At 51.3% G+C, this 23,229-nt stretch overlaps 8 protein-coding genes across 8 annotated transcripts; 3 read left to right on the top strand and 5 right to left on the bottom strand.

The window, feature by feature from the left end:
- Positions 1-33: 33 nt before the first annotated feature.
- On the top strand, positions 34-999 carry MRS44_003675 (uncharacterized protein; the record flags this gene model as incomplete). The annotated part of the gene is made up of 1 exon (XM_046268526.2): positions 34-999. The coding sequence occupies one exon, from the start codon at positions 34-36 to the stop codon at positions 997-999; it is 966 nt and encodes a 321-aa protein (XP_046137795.2).
- A 179-nt stretch (positions 1,000-1,178) lies between these two features.
- MRS44_003674 (uncharacterized protein) lies at positions 1,179-6,510 on the bottom strand (the record flags this gene model as incomplete). Its single annotated transcript, XM_065623287.1, has 7 exons — positions 1,179-1,988; positions 2,044-2,500; positions 2,565-2,902; positions 3,986-4,169; positions 4,233-5,666; positions 5,728-6,334; positions 6,408-6,510. The coding sequence occupies 7 exons, from the start codon at positions 6,508-6,510 to the stop codon at positions 1,179-1,181; spliced, it is 3,933 nt and encodes a 1,310-aa protein (XP_065479359.1).
- A 293-nt stretch (positions 6,511-6,803) lies between these two features.
- Positions 6,804-8,559, bottom strand: MRS44_003673 (uncharacterized protein; the record flags this gene model as incomplete). Its single annotated transcript, XM_065623286.1, has 2 exons — positions 6,804-8,470; positions 8,514-8,559. 2 exons carry the CDS (start codon positions 8,557-8,559, stop codon positions 6,804-6,806), a joined length of 1,713 nt encoding a protein of 570 aa, XP_065479358.1.
- A 901-nt stretch (positions 8,560-9,460) lies between these two features.
- On the top strand, positions 9,461-11,247 carry MRS44_003672 (uncharacterized protein; the record flags this gene model as incomplete). The annotated part of the gene is made up of 4 exons (XM_046283900.1): positions 9,461-9,532; positions 9,606-9,711; positions 9,777-10,284; positions 10,341-11,247. The coding sequence occupies 4 exons, from the start codon at positions 9,461-9,463 to the stop codon at positions 11,245-11,247; spliced, it is 1,593 nt and encodes a 530-aa protein (XP_046137792.1).
- A 326-nt stretch (positions 11,248-11,573) lies between these two features.
- On the bottom strand, positions 11,574-13,779 carry MRS44_003671 (uncharacterized protein; the record flags this gene model as incomplete). Its single annotated transcript, XM_065623285.1, has 7 exons — positions 11,574-12,341; positions 12,398-12,714; positions 12,772-12,967; positions 13,023-13,245; positions 13,303-13,458; positions 13,515-13,604; positions 13,658-13,779. 7 exons carry the CDS (start codon positions 13,777-13,779, stop codon positions 11,574-11,576), a joined length of 1,872 nt encoding a protein of 623 aa, XP_065479357.1.
- Positions 13,780-14,418: 639 nt separating this feature from the next.
- Positions 14,419-15,945, bottom strand: MRS44_003670 (uncharacterized protein; the record flags this gene model as incomplete). The annotated part of the gene is made up of 2 exons (XM_046272571.2): positions 14,419-15,255; positions 15,310-15,945. 2 exons carry the CDS (start codon positions 15,943-15,945, stop codon positions 14,419-14,421), a joined length of 1,473 nt encoding a protein of 490 aa, XP_046137790.1.
- Positions 15,946-18,098: 2,153 nt separating this feature from the next.
- MRS44_003669 (uncharacterized protein) lies at positions 18,099-20,152 on the bottom strand (the record flags this gene model as incomplete). Its single annotated transcript, XM_046273575.2, has 4 exons — positions 18,099-18,319; positions 18,376-18,865; positions 18,918-19,091; positions 19,142-20,152. 4 exons carry the CDS (start codon positions 20,150-20,152, stop codon positions 18,099-18,101), a joined length of 1,896 nt encoding a protein of 631 aa, XP_046137789.2.
- A 1,647-nt stretch (positions 20,153-21,799) lies between these two features.
- Positions 21,800-23,157, top strand: MRS44_003668 (uncharacterized protein; the record flags this gene model as incomplete). The annotated part of the gene is made up of 2 exons (XM_046270584.2): positions 21,800-22,306; positions 22,363-23,157. 2 exons carry the CDS (start codon positions 21,800-21,802, stop codon positions 23,155-23,157), a joined length of 1,302 nt encoding a protein of 433 aa, XP_046137788.2.
- Between the last annotated feature and the right edge of the window lie 72 nt (positions 23,158-23,229).

Below are 23,229 nucleotides of genomic sequence, written 5' to 3'. Positions count from 1 at the left end.
CCAATGAGAGGTCAGCGTCAAGCCCCTTACATAATGGTCAGCAATGAATCACAATCTCGTATGAATACGTCATCAAACGTCGACAACCCAAGTTCCCCATTCTCGTATCTATCTTTGACCTGTAATCACTCACAATCCATCTGGTCCTCCTCCTACATCTATCTCGGAAGGGCTCATCCTTCCCACCTATGGAGAATGGCCGATCCCCTTCGGGATTCAGACCAAGATGAGGCAAAGCCGGCAGAATCAGACCAAAACCAGTTGGATCAATATTCGCAGCAACTGGTCCAGCGGCTCCATGACGAACTAAAAGACAACCTCTTGGCCGTCCATCTTTTCGGTTCGGCTGGGTACAGCGCATACCAGCCTGGCATCAGTGACGTTGATGTCTATGCCATCATACATGAGCCGATAGCCGATTATCGTCACCTCTCTCATATCATCAGCCATCACTCTTTGCCCTGTCCAGCACGCAAACTTGAGTTTGTCCTCTTCACCAAGGCCAATGCAGCCCGACAGGCACCCGATCCCAAGTTTGAAATGAACTTCAACACAGGCAAGGGTATGGAAGACTATATCAACTTGGATTCCCACACTGAGCCACGGTTCTGGTTTTTACTTGACATCGCCGTTGGTCGCGAGCTGGGCAAGTCAATCTTTGGTCCACCGCCCGATACGCTCTTTGCGGCTCCGTCATCGGAATGTGTATTCGATTGCATGATCGAATCTTTAGCCTGGCACCGTCAAAATGGCCCTGTGGATCACAATGGTATCCTCAATGCGTGTCGGCAGTTGAGGTACGAAAAAACTTCTATATGGGGCTCCAAGAAGGATGGTGGCGACTGGGTCCTTGAACACTACGACCATCCCAACATCGTTACCCTTGCCATGGAAGCCCGGCATTCAGAGACGCAATTGCCGCCAGACCTGGGGACTGACTTCCTGGATTTTGTGGAAGACGAGATCAAACGAGACAAGGTGTCAGATGAGCAAGGTTAAGATGGAAAGGAGGTACTCGCGCGATGGACATGAAATAACAGGGAAATTGTATTAATCGTGGGGCCATGGCTGAACTTCTATACTTTTGATCCCACGGAGAAGAGGCATGCTCATCCAAGACCAGGGGCTAATGTATCCAATTTTGTTTCCCCCAACTCACCACAACTAGTTTATCTACCTTAGTATTCAACTTTTGTTCTCAGTCTTTCCCCATACTTGTACGACATAACTATCATGCCAATCATACCCAAGGATATCCCTGCGAGCAGTGTATTACCCCATCCCTGGTCCAGCGCCTCATACATCTTCGGGCCAGCCAGTGGCAAAAGTGCACCGCCGACACTTCTCAGGACAGTGTTGGCCGCAGTAGCACTAGCAGCGTAAACAGGGAACGCGTCGACCAAGTAGGTGCTCACAGAACTGAAAACCGTGATCATCCCGAAACCAATCAGGAATGTGCCAATAATGGGCACAAACCAGAAGACTCGGAATTGAGCCGTCCAGCCATACACCAATAGTCCAATAGGAATGATTGCGCTGCAAGGAATCATAAGGGGGAGACGATACTCTGGTTTCATCTCTCCGCCTTTGGCGGCTAGTCTCTTCACAATAGCGTCTGAGAGCAAGCCAAAGACGAAGAGTCCAACGATCTGACCACTACCAAAACCCAGATAAACAAGTCCGACGTTGGTGACTATCCCATATCTGGTCCTGAAGACTTCAGAGACAGTGGTGAACAGCAGGTAAAGAGTTCCGTAAGCGATGGCAGTAAGAAGAGAAAGACCGAAAATGATGGGCGATAGAAAGAGCATCTTCAATGGACGAGCCAGGCTTTTCTTCAGGAGCTGATTGGTTGTATCGGAAGTGAGGGTGGAAGAGGCCTGCTGAGTGTCGTGTAACTTCTGCAGCTTCCTTTGCTTCTTCTTGAGCAGAGTTGGATGATGAGTCTCCTTCTGAATGAAGAGGCAAACAGCTAGAACAGCGCCAGTCTACGTTGGGCAGTGTCAGCAAAAGAGATTGTAGTTGAAAGATGTTTAATCTCACCATAATGACAAGGAGCCAAAAGTTCCACCTCCAGCCCAAACTTCTAGAGACATATGCTCCGACTGCAGGCCCAAGGCTCGGGCCCAGCAGGACAGGCATATTCCATATGGCCATCGCTCGGCCTCTCTCCGCCTGTCTGAAACAGTCCGCGACGCTAGCCGGCCCAAGGGTCAGGGGACACGCGCCCACGAGTCCAGTGAGCAGACGAAAGACGATAAACATGGGCATGTTGATAGATAAGGCGCATGCGATGTTCGTCAGGAGAAAGAGAAACATGCAAATGTGGTATACTGGAAGACGGCCGTAAAGCTCGCTGAGTGGAGCGAGGAATAAAGGGCCAAAAGCATACCCAAGCAGGTATATTGATACCGAGAATGAGCCTATGTTGCGGTTTGTTTCCCCCATATCGTCCATAATGAGCTGGACAGCGGGTGCAATCATGGAAGATGCAAAGGGCCTAAGAGTTGAGATCAGCGCAAGATTCCGGGGTTGCAGGCCGTAGCATGACAGGGGCCACAAACGTTAGTAGCGTCAAAGTCGACACCGCCATGGTGTTGATCCATCGCTTGGATTTTGGCCAGTTCAATGGCATCTCAGGATCGTCTGGCCCATCCCAATCGATTGGGCCAGCATCCGACTGACTTGATCCAGATTGCTCCTCCTTTTCTGTTGATGGTGGAGCTTGTGAAGTGCCATTCTCCAGCTCCAACTCAGTGCGCGCTGCCATGACTGTCGGGGGCCAAATCTCAAATGTCGGATAGCGTGATGTCGCCAGGTGAACTGCGGTGTTCTTGAGGATGGTGAAGGAGACCGATGAATGCTTCTCAGCACAGAATTGAAGATTGCAGTAGTATTTAAACTGCCACTTCTAAGCTGTTAATGTCTCTAAAATCCGAGAAAGTTCCTTGACGCAAGAAATTGTGAATGGAGGATAGAATCATGATCCTCCCCTTCCCCGGATCACTCTCCGGAGACTGAGACCAGACGGACCAATCAGCGAGCAAATCTTAAGTCCGGACGTCCGTGTTAGCCATCGGGGAGTCTCCCCGACACAGGCAACTCTAGCCTGAAGCTAGTGTCAGCAAGTTGCATGCCCTAGCCAGGGTCATCTTGGCGAGATTGGTCAACCGCTTCCGGGGTCTGGTCCTAATGACCCACACAAGTGAAGCAATAGGGTAGGGAGACAATCATCTCATGAACACGTCCAGATGGGATAATGATCACAGCTTTAATGGGCTGCTCAAAATTGTAGAGTGATTTATTAATGAACAGGATTTTGTAGTAATTTGAGTAGTAGTGGAGGACTAATAATGCGCTAATTGTCGGGTTATATGATGTGAGCATTTAACAGTGAACGCGACAAAAGAGAGGGATGGTTTCTACCACGTCCTTTGGCAGTCAAACCAAGGCCCCGGCACGTGAAAGCGCAACCGTGCCTTATGTAATCACTCCATGACGTCATCATGGCGCTTAGAAAAACAACTAACCTTCGCATTCTCAACCCCACACACGTCATACCCATCTCGCGATAGCCTCATTTTCTGGCAATCGGACCATGTGCCATCGCAACAATTGTAGTGACAATCACGACCTCTATCACGTCTACATGAAGGCTTGAGCGCCACAACCACGGCCCTGACCTAAATAGTGTCTCCAAACGAGGCAATTCGCAACAATAACTAACAATAAGGTTATGAATACATGGAGCACTGAAATAATTCATCATTTGTTGTGTACAAGAAACCTAAAGCCCAGACCAACAGGTCGTTTCCGTCACCTCCAGCTTCCCTTCCAATAATATCTTCTGACTACTAGACCCTACAAGCACCCTGTACACTCCCTTCTCACAAACCCAGCAATGCATCTCCTCGTCCCAAAACGCCGTTGTAAACCGATCCAGTGGTATTTGCACCTGCTGTGTTTGCCCGGGTTGTAGGTGTACCTTCTTGAACCCCTTTAGCTCCTTCTTGGGCTTCGCGATAGAGGATGTTGTCTCGTCGGCCGCAATGTAAAGCTGAACGGCTTCAGCTCCAGCTACTGTACCCGAGTTCGTGACTTCCAAGTTTACGTGTAAAGATGTGACGGCTAGGTTCGAGTACGTAAACGTTGTGTATGAGAGGCCATGGCTGTGTGCATAATTTTAGCTCAGTTCATCGCATTCCGGCATGAACAAGGAAGAGTTATCTTACCCAAAAGGATAGAGTACATCTCGATCCACCTTCTCGTAATATCGGTATCCAACGTAGATGTCCTCACCGTATATGACGCGCCCCCTCTCGCTTCCAAAGTTGAGGTACGTCGGTGTATCTTCGATTCGTCTTGGGAAAGAGAGTGGCAGTTTTCCGCTAGGGCAAATCTTGCCGAAAATGACGTCGGCGATGCCGTTGCCAGTCTCATTACCCCCCATCCATGCATGCAGATGCGTCTTGGTACGCGTGGCCCAAGGCAACATGTTGAAGGGTGTACCGCTCTGTGACACGATGATCGCGTCAGGTGCTGCATCCAAGACGACCGAGATAAGGCGAGGAAGGAATCCTGGCAGCTCCATGTGCTGACGATCAAAACCTTCGGATTCTTGATCTCTTGTCAAGCCAACACATAGAATCGCGACATCCGACTTTGTTGCCGCATCAACAGCCGCTCGGATGGACGCGTCAGGGTCAATCACTCTCACGAGACCGAGTCGTCCTGCACCGCCACCGAAGTTCACCACACCTGGCTTGACGAGTTTTGATGACGGGGCACTTTCGTATTCGACCTTGATCCTGTACTTCTGGCCCTGAATGAGATGCATCTCGGCCTTTTCTTCCAGAGTTCCCTTGCCAAAGAAAAATGTGCCGCCTCGCTGCACAGCAGTGTTGTCGATCAACAGCTGGCCGTCGACGTAAAGCCGGGCTGAACCATAGACGGCCAAGCCAAATTCGAAGGGGCCTGTAGCTTGCCCAACAAAGTCGCCCTCCACTTCGGCGTAGAAGAGCTTTTCCAGCTTCGGATGTGAGTAGCCCATGAGTTGCCATGAGGACTCGGGTAACAAGCTCTCGTCGATGACTTCGCGATCCGGGACGGTGGGGGGCTCTCGATAGAAGCGTATGCGTAGACCAGGACATCCATCAGGTGTCATGACGTCCGAAGCTTGGAGGAGAGGGTTCCAGCCACTTGCCGAAGCGTCGATTTCGTACTTGACCTCGACGTCAGGTGGTAGTTGGTCGACAATCCCTTGAAAGGGAGAAACAGTATAGTAAGGCTGAAGATGTGCTGAACCACCACCACAAAACGACGTGTTCTTCATGTTGGGTCCAATCAGGGCGATGCTTTTGAATGGCCGCTTGAGCGGTAGTAGGCCCCCCTCGTTCTTCAACAAGACGACACTGTCACCAGCGAGCTGTCGATTGAGTTCTCTGTCCTCGGGAAAGTCTCGACCACCTTCTTCAGAAGCCACTGCAACCTTGTTGCATCTTTGAACAAACTCAAGCACATTGCGTGCTCGTGTGTCTATCGTCGTCCGGGATACTTTTCGAGTTGACACTGCAAGGTCTAGTAGTTGGCCTCGTTGTCTGGTAGGTCCCGGCATCTCGAGGTCTAACCCGGCGTTGAGAGATTCGGCGGTCGAGTAGGTACCGAACCTAGAAGGATAGTCGTTAGTCTCAAACTTGACCTGAACCACATGCACTATCGCCGACGTACCAGTCGCTCATGATCAGCCCCTTCCACTGCCACTCCTCGCGGAGGAGGCCATCCAACAGATCTCGACTTTCAGAGACGTGTTTCCCATTGACCTTGTTGTAGCAAGACATGACAGCACCAGGTGCGGCGTCTCGAAGGGCTATTTGGAAGGGGAGCATGTGAATCTCTCGCAAGGCGCGCTCGCTAACCACGACGTTGACCCCAACTCTTTCATGTTCTTGGTCGTTTGCCAACCAATGCTTGATGACAGACACAACACCGGTCGACTGAACGCCCTTGATGTATGCGGCAGCTAGCTTGCCTGTGGCATACGGGTCCTCTGCCATGGACTCGAAGCCACGACCACCTAGCGGAGACCGTTGGATACAAACAGTTGGACCGAGCCAGCAGTGTGCACCTTTGGCTTTGCATTCGTTGCCTATTAGAATGCCTGCCTGGTACAGGAGATCTTGATCCCATGTGGCAGCTAGGCCAGTACCGCAAGGCAAGCATGCTGCTGGTACGCCGTCGATGAATTTGGTCCCTCGCACGCCGTTTGGCCCATCGCTCACGCGGACGGAGGGAACGTTGAATCTAGGTAGAGGAGCTGTGTGCCAGAAGTCCCGGCCTGTATCGCAGGGCAAGTTAGCATGGATACTAGCATTCTTTGGCCACCGAAGGATTCGAACAGGAGCACTTACCAGACAACAACGAGATCTTTTCTGACACGGATGCATGTTTGATGACATGCTCGATGTCAAAGTCGCTTGAAACCTCAGAAGGAGCTTGCACTTTCAGAACCATGGTTGTGGTGGTCCAAGGGAGGATGTTGAGAAGACAATGGCGGATGTGAAGCTTCAAGGCCTAGAACAGTGTTCCTTGCCGCTCGGGCCGGTATCAAGACTGCCACAACACTTATATTCCAGGTAAAAAGTAAATGGCCAGTACGTATGCTGGACTAGAGGACAAGGTCCCTGCTTAACCCTGGCCTTGGCGAAGCGGTGGGACTTGCGATGTTGTATGCACTGTCGGGGAGCCTCCCCGACCATAAGACTCGGGGGTGGAGAAACACCAGCGAAAAACGGATGATCGATTGCCTACTGTACTGGAGTTGGGTAATCCAAACTTGACTCCAATATCGCTTCTACGACCTGTTTAAGGTTGGAGGCTCCCCCATTCGGCTCGTCAAACTGTGGCTGATTCGAGTCCACAGCCTGTCTAACCCTGTCTCTCCATGTTTCCGGCAGAATGACATTCTGCACGATAAAGGCCGCTTGGGTCTCATCCGCTTGGCGCTGAGCCCTGTGAACAGCCGCCAGGGTTAGACATGAACTGGTTGTCATGCGGATGGTGTACCAGGCGCCCTGGTGTCGATGACCCACGACTTGACCCAGCTTGAGCATGCAGAACTGTAAACATTGGGATGCAAAAGAGGTAACCGGGGCATGGAGGCAAGGATCCATTCCGTCTACGAGCCGATCCACGCAAAGCCGGACGAATGGCCGTGACACAAGCTCGCGAAGGGTGAAATATCGGTGCCGTAGGACAAAGATCATGGCGTTTGGATGAAAGTCGATTTGGTAGCCCTCTGGGATGTCAAAATAGAAGATTGGCGGCAACGAAGAGTACCAGTCAAAGATCTGAGTTTCCATCATCTCAGCTTGGGAGATCATGCGGCGAACCTGCTTCTCAGTTGGCGTTGTGGGCACCTCCGAGTTCATCTGGAGTAGTCGATTGATGAGATGTCTTGCCGCGATCTCACTGAGGTAGTAATACCAGCTCCGTTCTCGCTCCGTTGTATCGGGATCTAGCGGGTGCGAGCCGAGACTTGGAGGCTGGGGGAATGCTAGGGGGAAATACGCGTTGTCGAGGACTGAGGGGCTCGGCAATGGTAATTCTAGCCTTAGCTCGCATTCCGACTTCCAGATTGTAAAGTAGAGAGCCTGCATGATGGTGAGCTCGTTGGAGGAAGAGTCGGCTTGGTTGATGAGTTCGCCGTGGGGAAAGTGTGTCAAGCTGAGACTATGCCATGCTGTGCCGGCGAGGCTGAAGTGCTTCCAAGCTTCCAGAGGTTCAAGTCGATGCATGTACCAGATGCCCGCCAGACATAGGCATTGAACGGCCTGCACACTGCTCTGTCCCGATGCATAACCAAGGCGTTTGATGGCGACATTCCAGAATTGCATCGACAGGTCCAACTCGGCGTTTTCTCTAGCCTTTTGATCTGGCGTAGACGACAAGTGCATCTGGTCTCCAACAGATTCAGGATAAGGCTCAGTGATGGCAGCGTTGGCGCATACCAAAGCCACCAAGCACGTTTGTGTAGACCAGTCGAGCCCATCCTCAGCAACTTGTAGCATCATGCGATGCAGATCACTTAGGTCCAGGATCGGGTTCTTGGTGTGGAGAGTATCGATATACTTTGACTCCAGGCGCGCGAGCTGAGGATAGCTTGTATCCGGCAGAGAGTAACTGCCCATACTTGGAGGGTTTCGTTGCGCGAAAAGGCATTGTGTGGGCCGATCTAGGGAAAAGATTTCCCAGTCGAGGATTGACTCAACCCCCTGAGGTCGTACCGTAGCGTGATGCGTTAGGCTCTCCGGCCCCCCAGACTGATGATGATTCTCGGAGACTGACTGGGGCACATAGGGCGAGGAGTCAATAGCCTGTGCAGGTGACTGCTGCTGGTAATGTTGAAGAGGCTGTTGACTCTCCACCAATCTTGTCAGCTTGTGGATTGCCTGTAGGATCTCGGCCCCCGAAACTGAGCTACTGTTACATGAAGAGTTGGTTAGCAAGGCACTCACGAATCATGACCTGTACCAACCAAGCAACTCGGATCTTACCCCGCATCTTCTTCGTCCGGATAGACACAAACCAAATGGCGCCTCAAGCAAAACCCACATGTTGGCCTACGGTTGTCGCATCTGGTCTTGCGGAGGCGACATTTTTCGCATGCGGTAACGCCCCGAGGTTTGGGGAACGGGACCTGGCCCCCGCCATTTTGACGGGTCGTCGTGGGACTGTTGTGGCTAGTCATGGAGGCTGGCCAACGGTGCTGATGGCGGCTGTGATGGGGATTGAAGATGTCGGGGAGGACCCGACGAAACGAAGATCAAATATGAATCCAAGAATCCTACAGCAGAAGACGTTGAGCAGGGGAGTGGCGCCCTGGGGCCATTTAAAGGCGCCGGGGAGCCTCCCCGATCCGCAAGGGACACCAGTAGCGCCACCGAACTAGCCAGACAAGGTTCCCACCACCCATACCATCCTGTACCAAGCGAGGAGAAGCGAGGGCAATGTTCGAACCATTCTTCATCGTCACAAATTGGTCCAAGCCATGTGATCGAAGAAACTTCAAGTGGATGCATCCTGACTGTGGTTGGCCACACCAGCTAACTCCATCCCTTGTCTTTTGCACCTTCACAGCTCAATGCCCTCCCCGCATCCCCATCTCCCCAGGTCTGGGCTCGATCTAGCCTCCCCGCAACTTTAACCATGGGACCAGCTACAGTAGCTCCGGTTCTCGGTCCTGAACCATCCATGGCCTGACCTCACCACCAACAAGTTGGCTCAAAGTCAGCTTCCCCTTGTCATGGCTCGACTCTGACATTGATGCTACTTGGCAAGGTTATAAATATTCCTCAGCAACCCGGACGTTTTGGATATCTTGGCCAGCAATCAGCACGACTCGTTTAGAGAATCCTAATTGCAGACTTTTCAGCCCCTTTCATTTTGCAACCTTTCAGGCATCATGGGTCTTTTCAACCGGAAGAAGGAGAAGAAAGATGCCGCGGAAAACACTGTTGGGCCAGAGCTACTCAAGGTAACACCGATATCACCAGTTGACAGCAGTTTGCGAGTTTTTGCGCAACCGATGCTAACAACTCAACTCATAGGTTCTTCCCAACACAGACGTGCCGTGGTACCGAACGAAGCATCTCCTCCTACTGAACTTGATCCTTCTTGTTCCTCTTTTCAGCTCCTCTGCTGTCGGCTATGATGGTCAGTTCCTCTCCGAGTTCTCACGAGTTGCCATATCAAGGCTGACGATGGCGCGTGTGACATAGGCTCCATGATGAACGGCCTCCAGACACTCCCACAGTGGCGAGGATTCTTCAACAACCCTCCCGCACCGGTGCTCGGAGCCATCAACGCAGTCTATCCAGTTTGCAAAATTCTCGGTCTGGTCCCTGCTACCTTGATCTCGGATAAATGGGGTCGCAAGGTGCCAATCTACCTTGGGCTTGTCGCTCTCGTCTTTGGACCAGCTATTCAAGCAGCATCCATGAACCTCCCCATGTTCATCGTGTCCAGGGGTCTCATTGGATTTGCCACAGTCTTCCCTCAGGTGGCATGCCCGATTCTCGTGTCCGAACTGTCTTATCCGACCCACAGAGGCAAAATGACAGCCCTGTACAACACGTTTTTCTACTTTGGTGCCATTGGAGCGGCTTGGATCACTTATGGAACCTTCAAGATTCAGTCTACCTGGTCTTGGCGTATTCCTTCGGCATTGCAAGCGGCCATTCCATTTTTCCAGCTGCTATTCATCTACTGGGTTCCTGAATCTCCTCGGTTAGTAGAAAGCCAAGCACAGAAACGACAGTTTACTGACCAACATCAAACATTAGATGGCTCATCGCCAACGGCAAAAAGGACCAGGCGGTTGCCCTTCTCACCAAGTGGCACGCGGCCGGACAGACAGCCTCTCCGCTTGTCGAGTACGAGATTACCGAGATTGAAAAGGCCCTCGAGCTGGAACGCAACCAAGAGTCATCTGCGTCGTGGTTGACCCTCGTCCAGACCGGTCCCATGCGCAAGCGAACTTTCATCGCCTTTATCCTCGGCTTCTTTAGTCAGTGGAACGGTATCAGTGTTGTGACATACTACCTGACTCTTGTCCTCAACACTATCGGAATCACTGCCGTGCAAGACCAGACCTTGATCAATGGACTGCTTCAGCTCTTCAACTTTACTGCCGCCGTCTTTGCCGGTGCCATGATGGTTGATCGATTTGGGCGTCGGAGACTGCTGCTGGTCTCTACTATTGGTCTGGGCCTCAGCTATATCGCCTGGACCGCGCTTACGAGCTACTTCATCAAGAGCCACGACGAATCGGCCGGCCGAGCTGTGGTTGCATTCATCTTCATCGCCTTTTTCTTCTACGACATCGCTTGGACACCGCTCCCACAGGCATACACCATCGAGATCTTCCCCTTCCTGACTCGCAGCCGTGGCTTGACCACCGAACTCACATCCTCGTACATTGGCCTGATCACTGCCCAGCTGATCAACCCCGTTGGCTTGGCTGCTATCGGATGGAAGTACTACATTGTGTTCTGCTGTATCCTAGCTGCCCTGTCTACGCTCATCTACTTTGTCTTTCCCGAGACCAAGGGTCGGACATTGGAGCAGATCACTGAGATCTTTGATGGCAAGAGCATCACTGTGGCCGCTGAAGATCTGGTTAGCAAGGGAAAGTTTGGAGTCGTGCAGGAAGTTGAGATGCCAGGCAAGCGTGACAGCGCAGATGTCTAAGCACGCTTTTGTCTTTGCTAGACAGCCCCTCTGCAAGAGACTTGGTATGAGTAACAATTATGGCCTCTCAGTACTCTGAAGGATGGCCATTGCCTTTTGCGAGAGATAATGTCGGGTAAACATCTAGCATTACAGAATGAAGGTTTATAACATATATATTTATGCGAATGTAAAATGTTGCAGAACGGATAGTGACCGCACGGGCTACAAGTTCTCTTCCTTCCATGTTGTGCTCTAGAAACTTAACCACGGTCCTCAGTGCATCCCATAGTCTAGAATCTTGCCTCCATAATGCCAAACCAATTTGTGCGCCTAGGCGGTAGCCACTAGTTCTTGATGGACTTCAGAATCACCTCGAAAGCCTTCTGGCTAATCACAAAGGTGGGAGCGACAGGGAATCCACCCGGAGTGCGAGGGAAGATGGACGCATCAACAACGCGAAGCCCGTCAACTCCATTGACCTTGAAGTTGGAGTCGACGCAGTAGTCCTTGTCACCAGCAGGACCCATGCGGCAGGTAGAGGTCGCGTGATGGCTGAAAGCTTCGTCCATGATTCCCTGGCGGACATCAACACTGGGAGGAGGCTCGATAACCGTGTACGGGGCATACGGCTCTCCGGTCGCGTTGAAGATTTGCATGGTGTGCTCGACAGCCTCCTGGATGGCCTGGAGATCACGGTCTCCCTTCTCAGCAAAGAAGTTGAAGTTGATCTCCGGGGCTTCTCTGGGATCCGCCGAGCGAAGTTTGATAGTTCCAGCTTGGTTGCCAGTTTGCATCTTGACGACTGACCAGAACCACGAGGTGGGAGGGGCCTGGTATGTGGAATATCCGGGGAAGTAACCACGGAATACAACGCCAGCAGCTCCGAAGAGAAACAGGTCTGACTCGTCGGTCTCGCTGACGCTGGACTTGTAAAGAAGACCAAGAGGTGCTGCACCCTCGCCATATGGCCCGGTGTGAGACTGGTTCCATTCCTTGAGGCAAGTGTCGTTGGGCCCAAGGGAAAAGTCGCATCGGGCAAAGGGGTTGTTCTCCCAGGGGATAGATGCTTCGACAGTAACGCCACCCTCGTAGTTATCCTGGAGATAGTTGCCCTGAGAGCTCATTGTTAGCATCGTATGATCTCGTCCAATTTCTGAAGGGAACTCACAACAGCCGGAAGATCTACTACGACATCAATCTCATGGCTCTCGAGTTCCTCCCGAGGCCCAACGCCACTAAGCTTGAGAATCTGCGGGGTATTGAACGCTCCACCGGCGACAATGACCTCCCGAGAAGCAGTCACGTTCATCAACTGACCCGAGTCGGATTCATTGTACCGCTTGTCAGCCGAGTACAGGCCTTCGCCCTTGAGGTACTCAACGCCGTAGGCTCTTGGCTTCCCATCTTTGCCCTCCTTAAACAGGACGCGTGTCGCAAGAGACTGTGTGCTGAGAGTCAGAGGATACTTGGGAGACCCATCTTCAGCTTTCGCAATGAGCGTCTCGTGGAGGTATCTCTAAGATCCAGTGCGCTGCCTCAAACCATCAATGTGAAGAGGAAGCTGGTAGAGACCAGGGGCATATCGATCAGGACCAATGCCGTTAATGTCCCTTTGCATCAGCGTCCCGATCTCTTCCGCGTCTTCGACTTCAATGTCCTCGGTCAACCGGAACGCATGGGTCAATACCTCGACAACTCCAGGACGGTCAGTGATGTAGGAGATGTTGTTTCGGTTGCTCTGCAGCATATTAGTTTTCGTGATTTGTGCATTGCCTTGATGTGGGATGACGTACACCAATGAAGCCATCAAAGCCGTGGCCAGGGGTGCCCTCGGGAGCATAAGTGCAGTTCTCCAGGTCGATGAAGAGGCGTCTCATGTTGTCAGAACTCCAGGACTTGTCTCCAGTGAGCTCAGCAATGTAGTTCCAGTCACTTTCGGGTGGCAGAGCAAAGTTCATGGCGTTGAGCTGAGCAGAGCCGCCGAGCGTGGCACCTCGAGGGTAGAGAATTCCAAGACTGCGGGAGTTAGCATGGCAACCTCTTCGGAAAAAGGTACTGAAAGGGGACTCTTACGGCTCTGCATCTTCTGGAGGATCAAGTCCATACCACAGCGTCCCGTTTGAAAGTTGATAGGTATACTTGGAGTCACGGCGTGCTTGCGTCTCGTTCTGGTAATGGTTCACAAAGAACGACCAAGACATGCTGGGCTCTTCCGAAACATTATCCGCGCTGATTCTCTGGTTAGTCACCAAGCTCCAAATGATATGAGTGCGTAGGTAAGTTACAATGATGGAAGACGCTGCAACAGCGTGTCACCCTGATCATCTCCAGCCTCAAGCAGGAAGACGGAATGGCCAGCGCGGGCGAGGTTGGCACTGTAGAGAAGCATAGTTAGTAGGCTGTTTCTATTACTTGGCAATCAACTTACGCCAGAGTGCCACCACCTGGGCCTGAGCCAATGATGACAAACTCATACTCGGCTGTCTTGTTGTTGTTGGCTGGGAGGGCAGCAGCCAGCCCACAGAGGAGGCTAGGAACCAGCAACTTCATCGTATTCAGTTTTCGTTCTTTTCTGTTGTTGGTGTTTCTGTGCTTGTTGATTAATAGAAATATCTGGGACTCAACGTCTGTTTTATACTTCTTCAAGCCATTCAGACCCAAGCGAGGCTCAGGCCTTTCTGCTTACAATTTACGTCGTACGCAATCATTACCAAAGTCCTCAACATGTGGAGTCGTAACCCTGCGGCTGTGCACGAGATGCATCGTCAACCATGAATTACCTTGGGAAATAGATTCAAGGAACTCCATCTGTACCACTTTGCTTGAGATCACGTTAACAGCCATTGACGATCATCTAGGTCCCCTGCTTAAGCATAAGCCAGCGTGTTACATCTACAGGGCCGCCAAGGCTCAGAGTGTAAGACCCCCCACCGGCCCTTACGTGTCGTCGGATTTATCGAGCAAGAAAACCCGCATCTCCGATAAAGCTGACTCCGGCTTTCCAACCAGCGATTTCCGACGACATGTGTAATCCCGTGCTCGCCTTCGGATTGATTGTGTTTAAGCTTATGTCAAAGATCATCAACTTAAATTAAATTCCACAGAATGACATGTTCTATTAACCTGTTCTCACTACCACTACCACCATCAACTTCAACTGCCCTCAGTTGCTTTGCCCCGTCTAATGCTCTAGTGTAGTCCACGGGCCTCAAGTTGCGCTGCGAAAAGGCTTGTCGGCTTAATCTGCTTGTCAGGGCGGATAAAGGTACCGTTGCCCGACGTCCCATTCATTCCTCCACAGCCGATACACCAGTTAATGCCAAGCGGCGGTGACTGAACAATGGCTTCACCTCTCAGGTTCCACCCAACACCAGCATTTATCGTCCATCCATGGCCTGTGCCATTTGAAGCTCGATTGACAAAGAGAGTCGGCACTGATGTCCCCTCAACAAGCAACCCATGCGCCCACCTTTCATGAGGGTAAATGGTTTGTATGTCAGACATGGTGGAGTGGCGAATGACGGTGTTTGGTCCTGCGGCTAGCGAGTCTGTCGCCACAGAGAAGCACCTCGCTGTTGGGAGACCGATCTGCTTGCAGTCTTGTACAAGAACCTGGGAGCCTTGAATCAAGATGTCGACGGGAAGCGCTCTTCCTTCAATGTCGTGATCCCGATTCATCTCGACGTCTTGAATGGTGATTCGAGAAGCGTCCGTCTCAACCTCGAAGAAGCGGTTGAAGCCTTCCAACTTCAACCCGCTTGCCCAGCTGTCGACTGTCCATGACGGGAACTTGACTGCCGCGAAATTGCAAGTCTCGTTACTGAGTGGAGCCCCAGAACAGGAATTGGGAACTTGTATGCGAAGATTGCGAAGTCCCATCTCCGAGTACTGCTCTGGAGGCTTGTACGCCCAGACTTCGGGCTTCATGTACCTCGAATCAAGAGCGTCTGTCAATGGTATCTGAAGCCTGAGCTCCGTGCCATTGATGGACTTAATCACATTTGGTGACATGATCTTCTTGTTCAACTGTTGTTTACTTAGTATCCAATTATCTCTATGTAGCAAGGGGGGCAGACGTACCGTTATCCATGTTTGGGGGTCGCCATCTCGTACCAAGTCACCCATTCCGTTATACCTGATCCAAGATTCTTCTGTAGCCCTGGATATGTAAACGGTTTGGTTGACTGAGAGATCGATGTTGTTCCGGATGTTCACGATAGACGAGCCGATGGGAACGTAGTCGTCGATGATTCTTGATTTGGCCCCAAACTCTGCCTTGGAAGGGTTGCCAATACTTCCAAGAGTGAAGACTGGGCTGGATGGCTGTTCCCTCAGCACCAAGAGCGTTTCATCACCCTTGGATCCCCGAACAGTGACGTTGCTGCGAAGCTGAATGCCAGCGCTAATGTGGAAGCTGCCCGGTGGGAGCTCAACAACGCCTCCGCCACTAAGGGCAACAGAATCAATGGCCTTCTGTATCAGAGGACTTATATCTTCATAAGTCTTGTTGGGAGGGGAGAGGGTGAGGTCGGCAGTGTTGACAGTTGGAAGTGATACCTCTGAGTTGTGGTAGCCAGAAAAACTGAAGTCTGGAAGCTTGTCCCCATTGGGACTCGCAATCGAGCGCCAATCCACTGTAGATTTGTGTCTGTTGTCGCATAAAAAATAAACAGTCAGAACGACTGCTAGTATCGTCAAAATTAGGAGATGCCACATATCCGCAGTGAGGCTCAAGGCAAACTTGTCCGAGATGCTCCAGAGAGGGGATGATGAAAGTCCCCAAATGCAACGTTCAAGGCCAGGGCTCGGAGAATTCACTCCTCTAAGAAATTGGGAAAGTGACTGATTGCTTCCATGCCTTGACTCTTGGACTGGAATGGATTGGCCAGGTCTGGATCGTCGGAAATGGCTAGAGGCGCCGCTCGATGTAACCCCGCGTCCTCACAAGTGATAGAGTTTAAAGTAGGTCCTTTTATCACAACTCACTACCCTGTACCCAAGACCGGAGGATTTTGTTGTGTCATTTCTCACTTATCGGATGCAAGATGGACTCGATTAGAGCCTTTGGTCTCGGGACTTAACATGAGAGCTATATCTTGGAGGCAACCTTTCATCCCGACTTTCAGGCTAAAGGAGAGGAGTGGGCTAGAACTGGGCCTGGCCTCGGCCTGAAGACAGAAACGGTTGGATGGAAACGGTCTGGGTATACTGCCCGTCACGATTGATCACGGGGAGAGGGGTGAAAGTACACCATGGTGTCTAGATCAAGGTATTTCAGCTACCTGTAGGGTAGGTCTCCCATACAAGTCTTGTTCCGCCAAGCATAGATCAGAGAGGTAGAGCGAGATGGGCTTATCATGTGGCATTCGAGACGTGAGGACAGTTGAATCAAGAAGAAAAGAGGAAATTATCTCCAAAATCAATGAAAACGTCCTTGCTTACCTCAGGTCTCCCTACGGCGTTTCGATCTGCAAAGCCACCCGCTTCTTTATTGCGCCCTGCTCTGATCGTAAATTCTGCTTCTTATCGCCGATCTACGCGTAGGGACCACTTCGCTCGCACTCACTAAACATAGCCGCTAACTAAGCTCAGGTTTCGGATGTGTATTCGAAAGTGGTAGCACCGAGAGACACTAGCTAGACTGGTGTAATAATGGTTGAGTCTCCCGAAGATTGCGACATCTGGCTCAAGGGCCGAACTCGGTTGGAGCACGACTGTGCATGCTGAGTCGGGGCCTGGAGGATATGCTTTATTGGGAATGAGCCATCGAGTCAAAGCAACAGGAACAAGAAGCATATAACGGCCAATATTAACGCCTCTGTTGACCAATCGAATGGTTCCTTTGCGATGTTCATACGGAGGTCTCCGCTGCTTGCTAGTTGGTGGACCTGCCTGGATGACTAGCTTGCCACCCCCACAAGGCAAATAGACACGGTAAATGTTGGGTGTAGTGATAGGAATGTATAATACTGGCGCCGTTTAATGGTAGACGCTAGTCTCCAGTCTCTCCGGCGGGTCAGAGCCGGTGACGGCCGCAAGTGGCTGAAGAATGTGGGACCATGGCTCTCTACCAAGTATCTCCTGATGCCAAGTATTCCAAGCCCAAAGCCGGCTTGGCGTCTTGCTCCCGCCGGGTCCAGACGGTTCAGGAACTCTGCGGTTGCGGCGTCTTACCACGTGCCACCGCCAGGTGCCGGGAATGCAAGGAACGGGCCCCCAGGAGGTCCTTGCGGTCCAGACAAAGTATCGGCTTTGGCTAAAGTTAGTGTAAGTGACGAGGAGCCACAGCCTAGACCACGGGAACTTGGGAGGTTTCTGGCCCCAATCTTGCTGCCGTGATGGTTACATCTCCCCGGCGCCCGTAATTCACCACCACTATGTGGGAACATTTAGAATGTGGGCGCCCGTGCTGAAGAGCACAGAGTTAGGATAGGAACCCGGGCAGCTAAATCAACGCCAGGCGGACACCTTGCGGAAGAGAAGGCAGTGGCTGCAGACATGGGATTTAAGAAACTGTGCTGTTGAGTGGTAACGCCGCAAACTCCGGCACGTCCCTAAATGCTCTCGCCTCAGATCTTTGACCTCATCTCTCTTGTATTGCTAATATTAGCGAAACTGCCATGCCTTCCTGACCTCCGAACTTCGACACAAGGTAGGCAAGCAGAAGTGTTCAACTACGTAGATGGCCAAAGCACAGACGAACTTTGATGGTGATGGGATATCAAATTCGGTGCAACTATATGATTCTCCATTTCTAATCTGATTCAAGGGAGACTAGTGTCATATTCTAGTTGGCCGAAGTGCCCTGCTGCCGCATCCGTCGCTTCTCCGAACCTTCCGGAGCTGTTGTTCCTTGGTTGACCCGTGGGTTATTCTATGTCATACCCTTCAGTGCTGGGAGCGCGACTGGGAGCACGGCCCCTCCTCTGGTCCGGCCCTGAATAGACTGGCTTTGGAGGAGTTATTTCTCCTCTCTCAGCAGCAGATAGCTCATCATTTGTGGGGGGCGCCATCACAGTCTCCGTTTCTGTCGTGGCGGGAGCACCTGCGGGAGGCGCCGTTGAAGCTGTCACTCCAGACATGCCCCATACTGATGTTATTGTTAGTCTCGCAATTTCCAAGTGAGACGTTTTGAGACGGACGTACCTTGACTGCCAAGATTGGTAGCAACTTTTGTGAAGATGATGACGCTCATAAACGGCGATATCATTTTGTTGATGCAGTATCCCAGTATCAGTTTGTGTCCACGTTTTCTTAGCTCGGATTCCAGAAGAATTGAGCAAAAGAACCAGAGAGAAGGTACTTGGCCAATGATCAACATCGGCATAAGCTTCATGATGCTAGCATGATGGGTCAGGCTCCTGATGAATAGAACAGTGTTCAAGACCCGGTAGTAGACCATGCTGAGTCGAACAACCTCGATCGTGGCTGCGATGCGAGTCAGGGGAATCATCTTTTCTCCGGCAAGATAGAAGTAGTTGTTGAAGTAGGCGTTTGAGCCCCAGCGACGTCTTTGACTCAGATAATGCGCGATGGATTGGGGCGCCACTGTCTCACTAACAGCGTCGGGTACGAAGAGTGTTCGGAGATGTTTCCCTTGGGATAACATGGAGTATGTGAGCCTTCTGTCGGTACCCTATATGGTCTTAGTAAAGGGATGAAATAAGTGTCTGCAAGGTTGCACTTACAAGGTACTGGACTTGGTGAGAAATCACCATGTATCCAGTAACGGGTTCGGCATATTTTCGAATAGCACCGGCCATCTCTTCCCTGACTGCAATCATGGTGATGCATCCTGGAAGGCAGGTTACCTTGCCAACAATGCCTTCTGCTCGTCTTCTCACATATTGACCGAACGTGTACTATGACCGTTAGTAAAGGCCGGGATGTTTCAGTCATCTGAGACACTCACCTGAAACTGTTGATATAAATTCCAAAAAGACCATTCATACCCCGGTTCAAGTTCAACGAGAACCAATCCGCACGCAGCAATGGCATTTTTGTCTCTGGCGATCGCATTTGCGAGAAGGGCGACTGCTCCCTTGTAGATGGTGGAGTCTGCATCGGTGCAAAAGACCATATCAAAGCCGTTGAATTTCTCGCCCTCCGTGAGAGCAGGGAGGATATCTTCCCAGATCTCCTTCCGTAGAAGCTTGGTATAAAGAGGAGAGTTGTCTCGTGCATAGTTGAAGAGGTCGTGGCAGAGGATGAGGGAGTCCTTCTTGCCTGCATTCTTGACCTTTTCGATGACAATGACTGGAACGTCCATCATGAACCCGGCGAGAACACGAAGACAACCCTTCTTCCATTTGAGAGACACGTAAGGTCGTTCAAACCCACTGATAACTCGAGTCATGTGTGATCGCACATCTCGAGGCTTGCCGTCAAGGATGACAACCATGACCTGACGGTGCGGTTCGACACCATTGTCTCGAAGAGAGTAGATGGTCTTGACGATTTGCTCCTCGCTCTCTGAATATGCAGGGATCAAAGAAAGTATCCAAAGCTGCTCGACTTCCTTGGGTGGCCGAAACTTGTGGTAGATGGCAGTGACCATCATGCCAAGTGGTGAAAGAATGGCTGACAAGAAATCCTTGCTTTTGATGAACAGAATGGTGACAAAGATGAGCTTGCTCTTCTTTCCAAAAAAGGCCGTGGCGGTCATGCAGATGTTGATCAAGATGATGATGCAGAGAAAGATAATTCTCTGGTTCCGCAGATCCCTGGGCGTAAGAATGCGAGCAGGATCAACAGGATCCTCGATGGGAGGGTAGCCACATGTCTCAACAGTGTCTTTGGGACCTGGAGGTGGCTGTTCAACCGCCGTCTTCTCACTTGATGCATCTTGATCTCGTGTTGATGCTTTCTGAGGGGCATCACCAGACGTTGTGATGCCCGTTGTCGAAGGCGCGGTGACATGCATGACTGATGTTGAAGCTGGTAGTCTGGTTTACGATATGCCATGAATTTTCGAGATGGAGGCGTTTGGTCTAAGAAATGTATAATAACTAGTAGCTTCAAAAGAATTTGCCGCCGGCCGGTGTAGTAAAAGGGCCCGACTCCGAGGGGCGAGTGGATGGTGTCAATAGCCTTGGTCAAATTCCGGCGGCGTTGAAGCGCCGGTGGTCAGATTTTCCCTCAATGTGATAGATAGCATCAATAATAGACGGTGCTATACATAGCGCGTACGAGACGTTACGTACTGGTTGCAGGATAATCAATATTAGAACACATATCGTTCCCACCAGATGGTCTGATCGCCTACCTACAGCAAGAAGGATATGAGGTCTGCCAAGAAGACTAAAAACGGCACCAGACTTTTCCCGGCATTCATCCAAACTTGCCCATCTTGGGCCATTTACCGAATATCGACCCCTGAAGGCTGTCCCCGGTTCCCCGCCCTCCACGTTCCATTGACCTGCCCCGAGCGTTACTCAAGTTTTGGCGGCGTTGAACAAGAACTGTCAAGTACTATAGTACCGAGACTATGGTTACGACCGTCGTGGAGCAGTGACATTAAACTGGAATGGTTGGGCCCTCCCCACATTCCATAGGCTTGACTTAGAGTTGGGGCGGCATGGCGATAGCTTTTGGACCGGTCCAAGCCTTGAATCATTCACTCCCTATATCACCGCTCCTAAACCCGCCCTTGTTCCCGTAAAGAGCCTAACCGTAACGCCTTCAGTATAGACTGAGAAATACATGTGGAGCATAGAACATGGCAGAAAACCAGAACCTCAAAGCGTTCATCGGTCGAAGAGCCTGAAGGGGGTTAGGTAGTCAAACCAACGGGCCTAGATGTGTGATAACGACGAACCCTATACTTGGCATTCATCAAAAGTGCCGCATAGCCAAGCGAGAACGTTCTGTCAAACAAGACGCCTTCGGATGTAAGTGATTGGTGTCATGTCAAGAGGTCCAGGCTGAATAGAGTGCTGACCAAGAATGGCGCCTTGAGGCCCAGGACCGCCATGCCGCACGCGGCTTGCCACGACATCTCTAGGCCTGTTTTCTTAGTGTCTAAGCCCAGAAAATGGATACACCACTTTATCAAAGTGCTGGAGACGGGTGGCGGCGGAGCTTACCGCGTGGTGCGTGCGGCAGTGTAAGGCTCGACTTGGGCGCAAACGTCAAGTCACTTGGAACAATGTCAGGAGCTTTGGCAAACTTGCACATCTTAGCGTCCACCAAGTTCCAGACAGTCTATACCGAGTGCTGTTAATCAAGGTGGACGCTAGAGGCGCGAACTTACCACATCGCCACGATATTCCCTGCCGATAGAATGTTACCACCAGTAGCCTACACCATACCATCTCTCACCATTACTCAAGTTGAGGGTCTAGACTGCTCTGTACAACTCAATGTCTGCCGATGAGAGGAAAAACGCCCTATACCACGCGCGTGAGGAGTGTGATAGTCCAGTTGAAGTATGATATCGGCATTATAGCCGCCATGCATGTCTCACCTATAAGTATCACAGTCCCGGCAGTCTGGGCCAGCTCATCATCACAACAACTACTTCACAATCCTTCCAAGAGTATCATCTCTACTACCCACAACACTTTCAATCATGTCTCCCTTCATCAAGCTTGCCCAGAGGGCCCTTCCCCGTGACTCCACCATCATGGAGCACAAGTGGATCAAGCTCAATAAGGCTCCTCAGACTGAGACGCCTGCTGAGCCTACTCCTCTTGTCGCTGTCATTGGTGTTGGCTTCGTTGGCACTGGCCTTGTCGATTCTTTCTCTGCCAAGTATGACATCCTCGGCTTCGACATCAGCGAGGAGAGAGTCAAGGACTTGAGGGTTGAGTTTGAGGCCAGACCCAATGTCAGCTTCACCTCGACTGAGTCTGATCTCAAGTTGGCAACTCACTTTCTTATCTCTGTTCCCACTCTTCTTCTCTCCGACAAGTCTATCAATCTTTCCTATCTGAAGAGTGCACTCGACAAGGTCAACAGATGGGCTCGACCCGGCTCGACCATTGTCATTGAGAGCTCAGTCGCAATTGGCATGACTCGTGAGCTTCTTGGACCTATTGCCAAGTCTCGTCGTCTCTTTGCGGGCATGTCTCCAGAGGTAAGCTCACATCCGATTCAGGACTTCCTTACCCTTGCATACTAACATCGATATAGCGCATTGACCCAGGACGCACTGAGCCTCCCATGAGGACCATTCCCAAGGTTGTCTCTGGTCTTGACGATGTTGTTCCCGGATCTCTCGATGCTATTGTCAGACTTTACGGCCGAGTATTTGACACTATTGTCCCCGTTTCCAAGCCAGAGGTTGCCGAGATGACCAAGCTCTACGAGAATTGTCAACGAATGATGTGCATCGCCTATGTCAACGAGATGGCTGATGCTTGTATCGGTCTTGGCATTGACCCATACGAGGTCTGCGACGCAGCTGCCACCAAGCCATTCGGATATCTCCCCTTCCAGCCTAGCCTGGGTGTTGGTGGACACTGCATCCCAGTCAACCCTTACTACCTTCTCTCCAACGGCGACTATCCCCTCCTCAGAGCTGCCGCGGAGACCATGAACGAGCGCCCCGCCGAGATTGCCCGGAGAATCATTGACGGATTCTTCGGAAGCGACAAGGGAGGCCGCCGAGACTCTGGCTTCGAGATCAGAAAGCGAGTCCTTGTGGTCGGCATGGGCTTCAAGGCAGGACAAAGCCATCTGGTCAACTCTCCCGGACTTCAGCTTGCTCGGGAACTCAACAAGTTCGAGCTCGACGTGGCTTTTGCTGATTCTCTTGTCAACCAATCAGCCGTGCCCGACATCACCAGACTGGCTGATGAGGAGTGGACCAAGGAGAAGTTAGAGGAGTTTGACTTAATTGTTGTGAGCTTCAAGCAGACGGGTATGGACTTTGGTCTCTTGGAGGAACTATCAGAGGATGTCTCAGTACAGATGTTCTGCCAGTAAACATTTGGATATGGGAAAGATAATTCTAGGGCGTTCTGTTTCTTTGTGTTCAAGTTGCAAGTATCTCTATCG

The sequence above is a fragment of the Fusarium solani genome (assembly GCF_023522795.1).
Source record: "Fusarium solani strain SB1 chromosome Unknown bctg00000001, whole genome shotgun sequence".
Taxonomy (NCBI): Eukaryota; Fungi; Ascomycota; class Sordariomycetes; order Hypocreales; family Nectriaceae; genus Fusarium; species Fusarium solani.
This window is presented reverse-complemented; position numbering and strand designations above follow the sequence as displayed.